At 27.6% G+C, this 13,654-nt stretch overlaps 1 protein-coding gene across 16 annotated transcripts in view; it reads left to right on the forward strand.

The window, feature by feature from the left end:
* The window catches only part of LOC136969954 (ensconsin-like), a 71,897-nt gene that overhangs the window by 50,892 nt on the left and 7,351 nt on the right, over positions 1–13,654 (forward strand). For 7 of the 16 annotated variants that reach the window (XM_067264282.1, XM_067264290.1, XM_067264287.1 and 4 more), the window contains 3 exons: positions 517–1,152; positions 11,053–11,268; positions 11,572–11,735. In XM_067264282.1, the coding sequence (XP_067120383.1) occupies positions 517–1,152; positions 11,053–11,268; positions 11,572–11,735 (1,016 nt within the window). The remainder of the gene's footprint in view (positions 1–516; positions 1,153–11,052; positions 11,269–11,571; positions 11,736–13,654) is intronic. The other 9 variants (XM_067264286.1, XM_067264291.1, XM_067264292.1 and 6 more) reach the window with 9 other exon arrangements.

Below are 13,654 nucleotides of genomic sequence, written 5' to 3' on the forward strand. Positions count from 1 at the left end.
ATTCTCTGCTGTTAATATTTTAACAAATGCTTCTCATAATTTTCATTTAGTTGGTTATACAATATTACTAACCCTTTGAATAACAATGTTATTGGGAATGGAAACAGCATGGAAATAAATTTTACATATGTTCACCTGGCATGAGGGATTTTACTTTATCTTTAAATGTGGGTATATTTCATAGACTTGTTCATTTCTCCAGCATGTGCAAATAAATGAACATTATCTAGAATTTTATTAATATGATTTATTTTAATTTATTATATATAGGATGCAATGTTTATATAAAGTTTTTTATTTAAAAAGATATATAATAACATATATAAAATTTAAATATTGTTGAAAACATTTGTTAGTAAAATGAATAATTTATTAAATGATCTTTAAAAGATTTAAATTTGTATAATAAATTTAATTTAACAAAAGTTTGATAAATACATTTATATGTTGTGTAGTATTTTTATAATTTAATAAATTAATTTATAAACATTTTTCTTTTTTATTCTATATTATCAGGAGATGATCCCATGTCTCGTAGTATGATATCATTGTCATCAACTTCTAGAGCAAGAAGGAAAACTGATTTAATGCCAGTAATGCCTAGGGATCAAATCATCTCTCGTAGTCGTTCTCCAGGTAATCATGGAAAACGTGCTGTGAGCATGACGCGACTTGATCAACTAGCACAACCACGTCGCCGATACGTCGAGGCCTCCAAAGAGAGTGCCACGGGTATAAACAGCTTAATTCCTGTTGATGGCCCTCGCACAACTCCACCAAGTATGAGCAAAAGCATGCATAACATTTCCAATCATTTTCTTTCAATTCATTCTAATAAGCAATATCCTAATAATAACAGTAATGCACTTGGTAGCGGGATGTCTAAAAGCATGACACATTTGGCTGTTCATTCCCAGCTTGCTAGTAAATCTCAGTCTGCTTTATCTCGACCTTCCCGCACTAATTTAGCCTCTCCTACCCTTACTAATAAGCCTCCTAATCAAAGCATGAGACAATCAGCCATCACAACCCGTGCCACTAGAACCTCTCGCCTGAGAACTGAACCTCTTACAAGTTTTAGCCAGAAAAGACAAGGTTCCTCGGTGATGAACAAGACTACTGGGTCTGATTCTGAACGGCTATTGCTGTCAGGTATGCTGTTGCATGGGCTTTGTGGTTTTGCTCACTTTCCCTTTTGTGGTGTTTGATAATTGCTATATTGTTAAATAATGTAAATGTACCTATGCACAGGATGCATTATTTTAGAACAAATCATATTACACAATGAATTCACTTCGTTTTATTCATCGGTGTGTTTAATTTTTTTCAGTCGTATCATGGTTACAATTTATTTACGTGTGAATTTACAGATATTATGAAAAATAAATTATAAAATGTTTCATAAATATTTAATTTATCCATTTTAATATATCAAGTTAATGTTAAACAATATCTTGACAGTTTGATAAATTAGTTTATCACAACTATTAACTTAGAATAGTGTGAAGGTAAAAGTTCAAGTCAACGGTGCTATTAACCTTATTTATTAATTAATTGTGCCTCATACAAGTACATTTGTAATCATTTACAATTATTATTATTATTGAATTTTCTTTATTATAAATAGTAAAATTGATTCAATGCAGTGGAAAATAAATGCTAGAGGTTGCAAACACAATCTGATTAGAATAGTAATAACTGAATTATGTCTTACTTATATCATTTAACTATAGTAAAATTGATTTTATTATACATTGTTTTGTTAACATTGCAGTTTCCAACAACCTATCTGCAATGTTAAGTGAAAACTTGCTGAATTTTATTATTTTTATATGCTTTCCAAAAATACACATGAAAAAGTTTAATAATTTATTTTTAAATTACCAAAAACTTAATTGCCTTTTTACACTTTATGAAACATCAGTAATAAAGGATTTTTCAATGTCAGTTCTGTTGAAAAAGTAGATATAAGTAAACAAAACTACAAGATTGTCAGATGACTGAGGCATAAAGATAATGATCTACTTCTTTGAGATTTGAGTATGGAACAGTTCAGAAATAAGCTTAACATATCTGAATCAGTTATTATCTGTGCTCATCATGAGTTTGACTGCTCCATTGTGGACTTGACTGAACACATGATGGATATAAACATATTTTCAGTGTGAATATGGTAGAGTTGAAAAATAAAGTAACTATGAAAATATGATATTGAAAGAAATAAAAGGATTTATTGTCAAAGTTTCTTTCTTTTTAAAATTATTCAAGGATAGGTCAATTACTGAATTTACTTGAATAATCCATGCTCTCAACTAATCTGTGCACTTTTTTAAGTTACTGATTTTAAAAAAAGAAAAAAAACTTGACTAATTTAATTGATGATGTATTTAACAAATTTTACTTATTTACCATAGCAACCTTCATTTGTTGTTTTGTAGCATTCAATATGGCAATGCTCAGTTTGCAAGCCCACACAGCGAGAGTTAAAAATACAAAGGGGAAAAAAATAATTTGTATATCTGATAAAGATATATTACCACAAATTGAAGGTAATTTATTTTATAATGAATTAATTTACTACTAATCAAATGATGGTAAGACTACTTTATGTTGTTTAATTTGATTCAAAGATGAAAAACTGCTAATAGACCAATAACTTAAACCAATAGTGTCGAAACTATGGCCACTGGACCTAAACTGGTCTGTAACACATGTTAAACTAATCCATGAATAGTCCATGAACATATTTGACACATCTAATATACAAAGAAGTTTATTAGTTTCTCTCTACATTTCAACATGGTTTGAGTAAATGCAATTAAACTTTATAGAGCATTCTGTATCATCTAAGTATTAAATTCTTAGCAGCATAAAACACGTACTTGTAGGCAGTGGTGATATTCAAAATATTTAACAAGGGGTTCGCTAGCAGAAAATTTTTCCCTGACAATCACCGATAAATGAAATGGAAGTTTTGAATAGAAATAAATACAATTCCTTTTCTTGCAACTGTATATCTAACAATCAGTGGCATACTTGGAACATAACGAGCCATGGGTGAAGGGCAGGTGACGATAATATTTTAGGGCTGTCGACCTTTTTTTTTTTAAGGGCAGGGGTAATCTTTACCGCGAAATCGCGCTTCTTGAAATACACACATGTCATCATCTCTCGAGATACATTATACTTTTTCTTTCGCTGCCCATAGCCCAACACGTGTTCGACAGCCATCTTGCATTATCTCGCGCGCGTGGCATTCTGGGATCTCTCTTATCACTGGATCTACTTTCAAGAACTCTTGAATCGATCGCGATTAAACCTCGATTGAAACGGTCGAGAGAGATTGCACCAAGACATACTCCCTGACCTTGCTCACAATCTAGATTGAAATGCTCGGTACGAACGGGGTATAAGGCTCTAGTTTAGTAGTATTACAGAGTATAATACGCATATTTTAATATATTTAAAAAAAAAAACAAACCCACTGAGAAATGTTCCGTGTGTTTAACAAGGTTCGGGAAACTGAAAATTTTAACAACGGGTTCGGGCGAACCTGTGCGAACCCGCCGAATATCACCACTGCTTGTAGGTTTTCCAGAGTGCTGAGCATGAATCTTTGGTCCATTTACTTCAAAATCTGATTGATTGTTTTTATTTTTGTTATGTGAATTTAAATGAGATCAATTTGTTTTTTCTTCTTTAAAGTAGATTTTATTGTTTTTATTCTGTTTTGTTACATTTTCTTTTTTGTTGTAATAATTTAATTAACACTTAAACATAAACAATGATAATGGTAGGCTAAAATAATCAAACTTAATATTGTTTTCATTTTAATGTTTGCTTAGCTATTCTTACTTTTTTTTCTGCACAACACTGAGCATATCTGCTAGTCTCTTATAAATATTAGAAATAGGCTTGCTTATATATATATATATTTAATCACCAAAAGTAAATTTCTAGTGCATTTATATATATGTTATGGACAAAGTGATTAATCGGGCATTATGAATAATGACCAAAAAGGGTGTGCAGTGTGATAAATATTGATTAATTTATCAAATTGACTGGTCATTATGAATACTGCTATCACCTAGTCGGGCAATGTGATGATAATACATTGAGGAGCGATCATCCAACATGCGCTAGCCGATCAGCACTCTGAGTTGCTGATTGTATCGCGTTGAATGCATATCGCGTTTAGTACCGAATTTTAAATTGGGCGACGTTTTAATTTGATTAAAACTCCACTTATTTCATTTAGAAATATTTATTTTTTGTGAATTATTTCAAAGTATTTTAAAAAGAACATGTAATCTTTTAAAACTAAGTACTATTAACTATATTAATTAAATGGTAAAATTTTATCTATGTGCACTATCATGGCAATGGTCGCAACTGTTTGTGCTTCCAACGGATTCCTCCCAGAGGGGAGCCGCCAATTGTTTAACATCACTAGATATTGATACATACTAGTTATTGATATGTGTGTTCAAGAATAAATGACTAGTGACGTTAAACAATCGGCAGCCTGCTGGCAGCTCCCCTCTGGGAGGAATTCGTCAAGAGCACAAACAGTTGCAACCAAATTCAGTACTAAACGCAATATGCATGCACAACTCAGATGCGAGTGCTGATTGGCTAGCGTATGTCGGATGATCACTCCTCAACTTATTATCATCACTTTGCCCGACTACGTGGTAGCAGTATTCATAATGACCAGTCAATTTGATAAATTAATCAATATTTATCACACTCCACACCCTTTTTGGTCATTATTCATAATGCCCGGTCATTATGAATGATGCCCGATTAAACACTTTGTCCATAACGTGCACGCGCACAAAATATTTGTGGCCTGCCTAGCTACAACTGATGTGCAATTTGTCCCACCAATCAAAAAGTTTCCTCACCACTGGCTTAAACTGATAGGTAATGTAGATATAAAGGTAACTGTTAGTCTCAGTTATATATTTAACTTTATATATATACTCATTTTTATGAAATTAGTTGCACAAAAACATTTAATAATAATAATTTACTCATAACTGTTGACTATAGATGATCATTAAATTAAACAAAGTCATCCAGTTAATAATTCAAATACATTGCTAGCAAATTATGCAGAATGCTTAGTAACTAGAAGCACCCTGGACATCATGAGTTGCATTACTAAATTTGTTTCGAATAAACTGTATACTTCAACTTTTTAACGTAATTTTTTGGAAAAAAATGCACAGATTATTCAAGTAAATAGGGTATTTCTAACAGTAATATTTCTTGCATTCTTGAATAAAATGAAATTCTATACTCATTTGTTTGGAAAATTTTAGATTTCATTATTGTAGCTTTTCATTAATAATTATCACTATGTTGTGTGCATGTGTATCTTTAGAATAATTTGTAGTAAAATTTCTAGTAAAATTTTTGTTTTGAAGATTTGAGTTTTATATCATTGAATAATGTTTTATATAATATGTTTAATTTGCTTTTAGTTCTTTATTTGTTTATAATCTGATTACTTAATTACAAGTATTTAAGTTAATTTAAGTAATTATCTTTATACTCTTTCATACTTGTTTATCATCAAATTTAACTCATATATATATATTAGGGTTTCTCATTTCCCGGTCTTTTGCTTGTTCCAGGATTTCAGGAAAAAAGTGAACTGTTTCCCGGGATATAATTAATTATTTTCAAGATGTAAAATAAATCTTAAAATCAAATGATATAATTATTTTTCATTTTTAAGTAAATTAATATGTCCTGCAATCTCCAAAATAATAATAATAATAATAATAATGCTGTGTAAAATATGTATAAAAAATTACTTTTGAGTTACATAGAAATTTTCACAAATAGAAAAAGTTTATTAAAGTTTGTTGGAAACTGTTTACAACAAAAACGCCTTTGAATTGAGTTGAAAATTTAAAGAAAAAAATGAACTTAGATCAAACTTCTAAGTTAGAGGGTAATTTTCATTTTTTAAATAACACATAATACAAAATATTATTGTAAATTTTTATAATAAGATTTTAAAAAGCAAAGATGGTCAATACTCCGATCTCTCAGTCTGATTTTTATTTTACTAAAGAAAAGTCCCGCTACCGAGAATGCCCTTTTCGATTCAATTGATGTGGGTGGAATCATCTTTAATACATTTAAGAGAAGACTGACGTTATGTGTTTTTTCACTTGTAGCCTGGAAGATTTCTAGTTCATTTTCCAGATGCATTGCAGTACTTCTTTTGCTGTCTAGTAATCTTGATTTGTCTACCTTGGTTGCTTTAATAGTGGAATCAAACTTATAGTCCAATAATTCTGCAGTTTGTTTGGCTTTAATAATCAGGTTTATGAAGAAAAACTTCATACTTTCAAACTTTGTACTCGATTCTATCCTTGCCCAATTTGCACAATCTGGCATAATGCAGTTATTGAAGCTACTGGGCATGTTAAAAATTAAGACAGCACCGGCACTATTATTCAAGATATTACAGTTTCTGACAAGTAAAGAATTTTCAGAGTTCTGCTACAAATACATATTGATTATTGACAATCTAAGATGTCATAACAAGAAAAAATTTTAAAAACTAATAAGCAGGCTTAAAATTAAAAAATACAAATGTATTCTGACAGTTTATGAATTAATTATACTTTCTATTTGCAAAATTTTCTCAACCTTAACACAAAAAAAAGAAAAAAGTAAACTTTTAAGAAATTTGCGGGATTTTTTGGGATATTTCCCAGGTTAAAAAAACAGCCGGGATCCCATTGGAAAAACCTTAATACAGTAGAGCATCAATTATCCGACCCCCAATCAACCGTCACCTCGGTTAACTGACTGCGTTCTAGTCGGCAAATTCAATTGTCCGCTGGTGATGTGGCGCTACAATATTTGGCTATGTCTTGTCTACTTTAATATTATTTTTGTTAAATTTTTGCATGTTTTAGCTGGCAACACTGGCTCGACCATGAAGAGAGGCCAGTATTTAAACGAGGTTTAATTTTCTACTTTTTCTTTATTTTTGTATTTATTTTGTGCAAAATAAAGAAATAATTTTTAATGATACAATAGCGACGATTATTATTTTAAAAAAACTTTGTTAGGATTAACATCGATGAAAATTCAACGCGAAGTAGGTTAATAGCGATATACTAATTACATGGGACATACTAATATACTATACTAATAATGTATTTTTTCATACTTTCCGGTTATTCATTTTTTCAGTTATCCGACCAACCCCAGTCCACAATTGAGTCGTATAATCAATGCTCTACTGTATATATATATATATATATATATATATATATATATATTAAAATCAATTTTTGAAATATATATTAGTAATTAGCCATAAAATCATATCTAACAGCATTGGGTGAGTTTAGATTTCATTTTAAATTAGAGAAGAAAAGAAAAAAACTGATATTTTGAATTCTAAACAATTATCTATAACAATAAGATTTTATTTCTATTATATAAAGAAATAATTTCATACCAATTTTTTTAAGTAATGAAATTTTTTAAAATATTGTAAGATAAAAATTTTATCTCCTTAGCTAATACAATGGCAATATATATTTTGTGTTATTATAAACTTGATTTGCTAGGCATTTTTGTCCTGACAATACAATTATTTCTTTAACTGGAGAGGTAACAAATGGAAAATATTATGCTATTTTAATATATTTTATAGTTAATATATGCTAAACTACTATTGATAATTGCATATGTAAAGTCTTCTAATCCTATAATAAATTTGTTTTGATGAAATCAAATTTATCATTTAAAAGCAATATAAAAAAGTAGTAAATAAATCAACAAATATGTGCAGGAGGAAAGTCTTTGGGTTATGTATTCATTTGTATGTAGATAGCTTTACACATAAGTGCACATTATATATATTGAATATAGTACATAATGATAAAATACATAACAGACAATATGCATTTTGTTTTGGTACTGGCATATGTTTTCATTCTGGAATAAATAGTAATTTGAAAATTAAAAATATAATACTAAAATAGTTTTTTGCAAAATCTCATAAAAACATATTAGATATGTTTTATAGATTTACATAGAAAAAATTTAAAAGTAGAAGGTTAATTTTCATCTTTCATAATTTGATGTATATGATTAATTTTTTAAAATTTATATAGTATTTTGTGATGGAAAAATTTGAAAATAAATTATTAATATATATTTAAACAAATTTATATGACTGACTCAGTAATAAATATTTATAATACATAGATTTGTTCAAATGTATATGTAATTAAGCTAATAGCAACAAAAATTATCTATATAAAGTTAGAAAAAACTAAATTTACATAACTGTAGATGTTTCTGTCATTCTCTAATCAGTTAATTAAAGAATAAAAGTTCAAAATTTTAATCTTTCATGGAGTAATTTATTCTTACTACACAAAGTGTGTTGTATATACTTCAAATATAAAAAAGAATTATCTTTTCATTATATGCAATTTTATATTAATAGTAATTTACTCTACATACACTACCATGAGAAATTTTAGACTAAAGGAGATTCTAAAAACGAAAATATGCTTTTACATTTTGTATTTAATTTTAATGAGGAAACCCTAAACTTTAACATTTATCATTCTTGTTCTCTTATTTATTATTCTACATATAGTTACATAGTGTATTGTTGTCTACATATTAGGATAATTCAAATAGAAGCGAGCCAATGTAATTTATTTGCAAATTTTTACCTGTAGGTTAAAAATAATGACCACTGGCATTGAGGCATTTACCCTACTTTGTAATGAGCCCAGATTTTATGCTCATAGAAATCCATTGGTTTCTGCTTCAGGAAGTTTGTGGCTATCTCTTGCACCACACTCTCTGCATCCAAGGCAAAACTGCAATTCTTTGAGCGCTTCTTTAATAATTTGCCAAACACGTGAAGGTTACACGGTGAAAGGTCTTGATTGTAGGGTGAATTTTTGAATTAGCAGTTTTATCTTTGACATAGACAGGAAATAGACATGGTATTCTGAAGCAGAAACAAAAGGATTTCCCTGAGCATGGAATCACCAGGATCATTACTTTTGACTTACAGGTAACAGTTTATAAATAAAATTGGCTCATTTTCATTTGACTTGCCCTGATATTATAATATATTTTATTATAAACAATAATAATAATACTGATTACAATAATAAAATATTTAACATCTTGAATCTTTAATGGATTCTTCCAGTATAAAATATTAAACTGTAAGCAAATTGTTAAACTAATAAGGTATTAATAAATTCTTGTTTTTTTAATAGTACTATTCTGTACTACCTATGTACAATACATAGTATGCAGATAGTATAGAATATTAACAATAAGGGAAAAAATCTCGATTTTTATCATGTTTCTATATAAAAAATATTTAAAGATAAAATGAAAACTCATAATGCAGTAATGAAAAATGAAGTGATGCATACTGTGCAAGCATTATTTTGTAAACTGCTTGTTTATTTGTTGTTTGCTCTGTTTTGATTTGTTTAAATTAATAGAACATATTATTGTGGACTTAAATAGCAACTTTTCTTCTTCTAACGTTGCTTCATTTAGTTTAGTTTTTGACTATTTTGTCTGCTTATGAGTATGTTCGTTGTGATTAACATGAATATTTTTTGCTTGTGATATTTTTCTTGTGATTGATTTATTTCTAATTTATAATTAATATTTATTGTATATAATTATTACTAAATGTATCAATATATGTAATTGTAAATGCAGTTTGTTTTTTCTTAAATTATTATTTATTAATAAGTAATGTAATTTTAAAATATGATGAAAAATTTCTATATTAATTTTATTTTAATCAGATAAAGAGTGAATGATTAATTGGGAATGTAGCTCTATCTTTAAATTTCATAGCTGTTATCAGTCATAATACAAGCTGATAATAAGTAAATTTATTCTTTGTAGTACATCAAAATAAAATATATTAAGAAATAATTGAATGTGAAATTTCTGTAGCATTTTGGGTATTTTATGTTTGTTATTAATCCATTTATTCTTTAATTTGTACTAAACATCTTGAAATTTGAATTTATTAGTTAAAACTGTTCTGTGGACCATATTCCACGGGAATTTTTTTAATGCTCTGTTTCTTGCACAAATTTTCCTACTATACAAACAATTCAGTTTGCATTGTTTTCTTTCATTAAATAATTATATCTATGAAAAGAGGAATGTACACAGATTTACTAAAGTAAACAAATTATTTTTATTGCTATTAAATAATAATATGCCAGATTTATGAATTAATATCTTCTCTTCTAAAGCTACTATGAAGCTGAATGAAAACTATCATTACAGAAAAATTAGCTTCTTATTTTCATTTTTCATATTTGTTTTAAGAGATAAATCTTAAAACATTATCTTATCTATCTAATTTCTTCCATCATTTCTTATTTTTATCGAGTTCAGTATTTTCATGTTAAACACTAAAAATTATAATGCATGAGTAAAAGACATGAATTTGAATCTTGATTTGTATCTCCATGCATTTCTAACTTTAATTATTCTAAATGATTGATCATTTTAGTCGTCAACAGATGGCTGTTTGTATTCCTGTAATATCAAGTTTTCTTATAACTTAATTATTTAATATCTAATAAATAAGTATAATTTATATATTTTATATAAATTGATCTTTAACGAGTTGTGATGTTATTCTGTTATATACCATTAAAATAATTTTTATTGATTTATTTGGGGCCATTGTTGAAGTTTAAGCAAGCTATTTGCTGTATATGGTATGGATACTATAGATGAAATTGGCTTTGTCTGTTTTATATCAATTGAAGAAAATAAATTTTTCAATTTTTTTTAATCTTAAGTTTTTATATTTAGAAATGTACTTTAATAAGTAAAACATCAATAATAATTGTAATAGCAGTTATAGAGACTTACATTCTCTAATGGTGATTATATATCTGACATAGTAAATATAACATGCTTGTGATGTAATTGTAAAATTTTTGATATTGTCTATGTAATATAATAAATAATTTTTTTATAAATTGGTAGCAGCATCAACAAAAGACGTACCTTCTCGACCACGTAGCTCAATGTCTGCAACTTCAGAACAATCGGTAGCATCTAGCCAAGCGTCAGTAACAAGTGTAAAAATGAGAACTGGTCCAAAACGACAGCGACCAGTAAGTATTGGAGGTGTTCCTTCTGTTCTTTTGCCAAATGTGGATCAGCAACAAAATCGAAAAGGACGAAGTATAGAAAGAAAAGGTAAATTTTCGTTATTTAGAAGAAATGTTATAAATAATAATAAGTTTGCTTACTTATTATTGCCTTACTGTCCTTTATTTTCTTATATATTTTTGTCAACGTTGTCCTATTAATAATTAATGTCCATGTTGACAAAAAATATATAATAAAAAAATAATAAGTTTGGATTACATACTTTTTCTTATGAAATATCTGAAGTATTTTAAATTCATCAATTGCATATTGTATTATTTTATATTATAAATTACATATTAATTATTTTGATATGTATTTAATTTTAATTTATATTTAATGTTCTTATAGCTATTACTCCGAATGCAAAGCACATTCGTGCTAAAAGCTGTGAAAAAACAGATGAAAATAAATCTCAGACACCTGTAATTCGAAAACCAGCAGCCAGTCAAAAAGTTTCAAAAGTGAAACAGGTTGCTGCTGATACTAATGTAGCTCAAAACAATCAAACTGTAGTAAGTATCTAATAATTCTGTTAAGGATATATCTGTTGTTCACAATGTTTCAAAAAAATTTTTTTTAAAATTTGGTGTGTTCAGTTACAAAGACCATTGATTTCACATCAGTAATTCATGTTAACAAACATTGGTGAAGCCTGAGTTTCAACTTGTTCAAATTCATTTGTGTTAATTAAATAAGCTTATTTAAATTTTTTGAAGCATTTTTGTATAATCAGAAATATAAACATAATCTACTAATTCTTTTATCATTATTAAAACAACTAATGGATTATAACTCTGATTTTATTATCGTCATCAATATTAGTCTGTTGCGTCTATAGTCTATTAATAGGATTTATTATACTGATTTAACATGTGGATTAAATTAGAGTGATTGAATAAGTCTATTGGTTCAAAAGAAGAAACTTTCAGGTGCAAATAAAGAAAGTTTATTTATTTATTTTTGAACCAATAGACTAATTCAATCTCTCTAATTTCATCCTCAAGTAGAATCAGTATAATAAATCCTATTAATAGATTATGTCACAATAGACTAATATCAATAAAATAATATTTGAAGGGCTAGAAGCATTACGTAATGAATTACTAATTGGTTTGTTTAAATATATTGCAATAAATATTTTTAAGTGAAAAATTAAAATATATTAAAAATAAGAATATGGACATTCAGGAAAGTTATCACATGCAATTTTTGATAGGGGAAGAATTAACCCTTAGCCTGCCGTTTGCCACGCCCCCTTATTTTGTAAAACGGCCAAGGGCAAAATAGGTGAATCAGGCAATATTATTTTAAAAATTTACCAAAAATTAAATTATTTTATTCATATGAAAAAAATCACATATATTTATCAATATATTTAGTTTTAAATACTACATTTTTCAATAAAGTTGTTTGGATAATTTATAAGAAAAAAAAAATATCATATGATAACTGACATTCAAACTTGAAAATTTGTTACTTTTTGTCAAAATTAACATTGTCTGGCTACTTCATTCTTATTGTCACTGAGCCAGAATGACGTAGAATATTGTTCTGTACAATTTGATATAACATTTATACATGTATGTGTATTCGTTGTGAAATTATCGCTAATTATATCAATTATTCTGCTTTCAAATAATATAATGAACTAATATACTTTATTCATTTCATATCAAACAAGATTATATATTTTTGTAATAAACATATGATTACCAGTAGCAATAGATGTAACATTTGCTGATATTTTAGATTTAAAAAAAAAATTAAAAATTAAAAAAATATATAAAATATCAGAACTGAAGGTCATAACTTGAATATTTATAATGCATTAACATATTATAGCTGAATAAACTTATTATAGCATTAATGAACTTATTATAGTAATATTATTGCATGAATATGCTAAAAATGAAATAAAAAATTATCAGAAAATGAAAAATTAAGAAAAAAGACCGATAATTAAAATTTTTTAAGTCAACAAAACACCACCTGGACAAAAATATGTGAAACAGACAATAAACAAGACAATGCCGTCAAGTGCTGACATCTGTTGTCGATAAATTTTATAAATATCGATTGTTAACAGGGTAACAATCAATCAGTACCCTGGCAGTTTTACTAAACAATTAGGGTAACGATAGATTGGTATCCTGGCTGGGTAAGGGTTAATATAAAACTAATAAAAACTGTTTGATCTTTTTATAGTATATATTAAGTAACAGGGGTTTGAATTTACTTGCAAATTTCCTAGACTTTTTAAATTTTGGGAAATTCTGACTTGAAAAAGTTTACTTGCAAGTAATTTTTGACTCACAATATTTCCCAATTTACTCACTTAATCACTATACTAAATGTGCTTAACTGATTTTTCACTATCATCAGTAACATGCCAATGTCCAAACACATACAGATTATTAGTTTATGCAAATAA

Source organism: Centruroides vittatus, unplaced genomic scaffold (assembly GCF_030686945.1).
Source record: "Centruroides vittatus isolate TY-2023 unplaced genomic scaffold, ASM3068694v2 contig_1832, whole genome shotgun sequence".
Classification (NCBI taxonomy): domain Eukaryota; kingdom Metazoa; phylum Arthropoda; class Arachnida; order Scorpiones; family Buthidae; genus Centruroides; species Centruroides vittatus.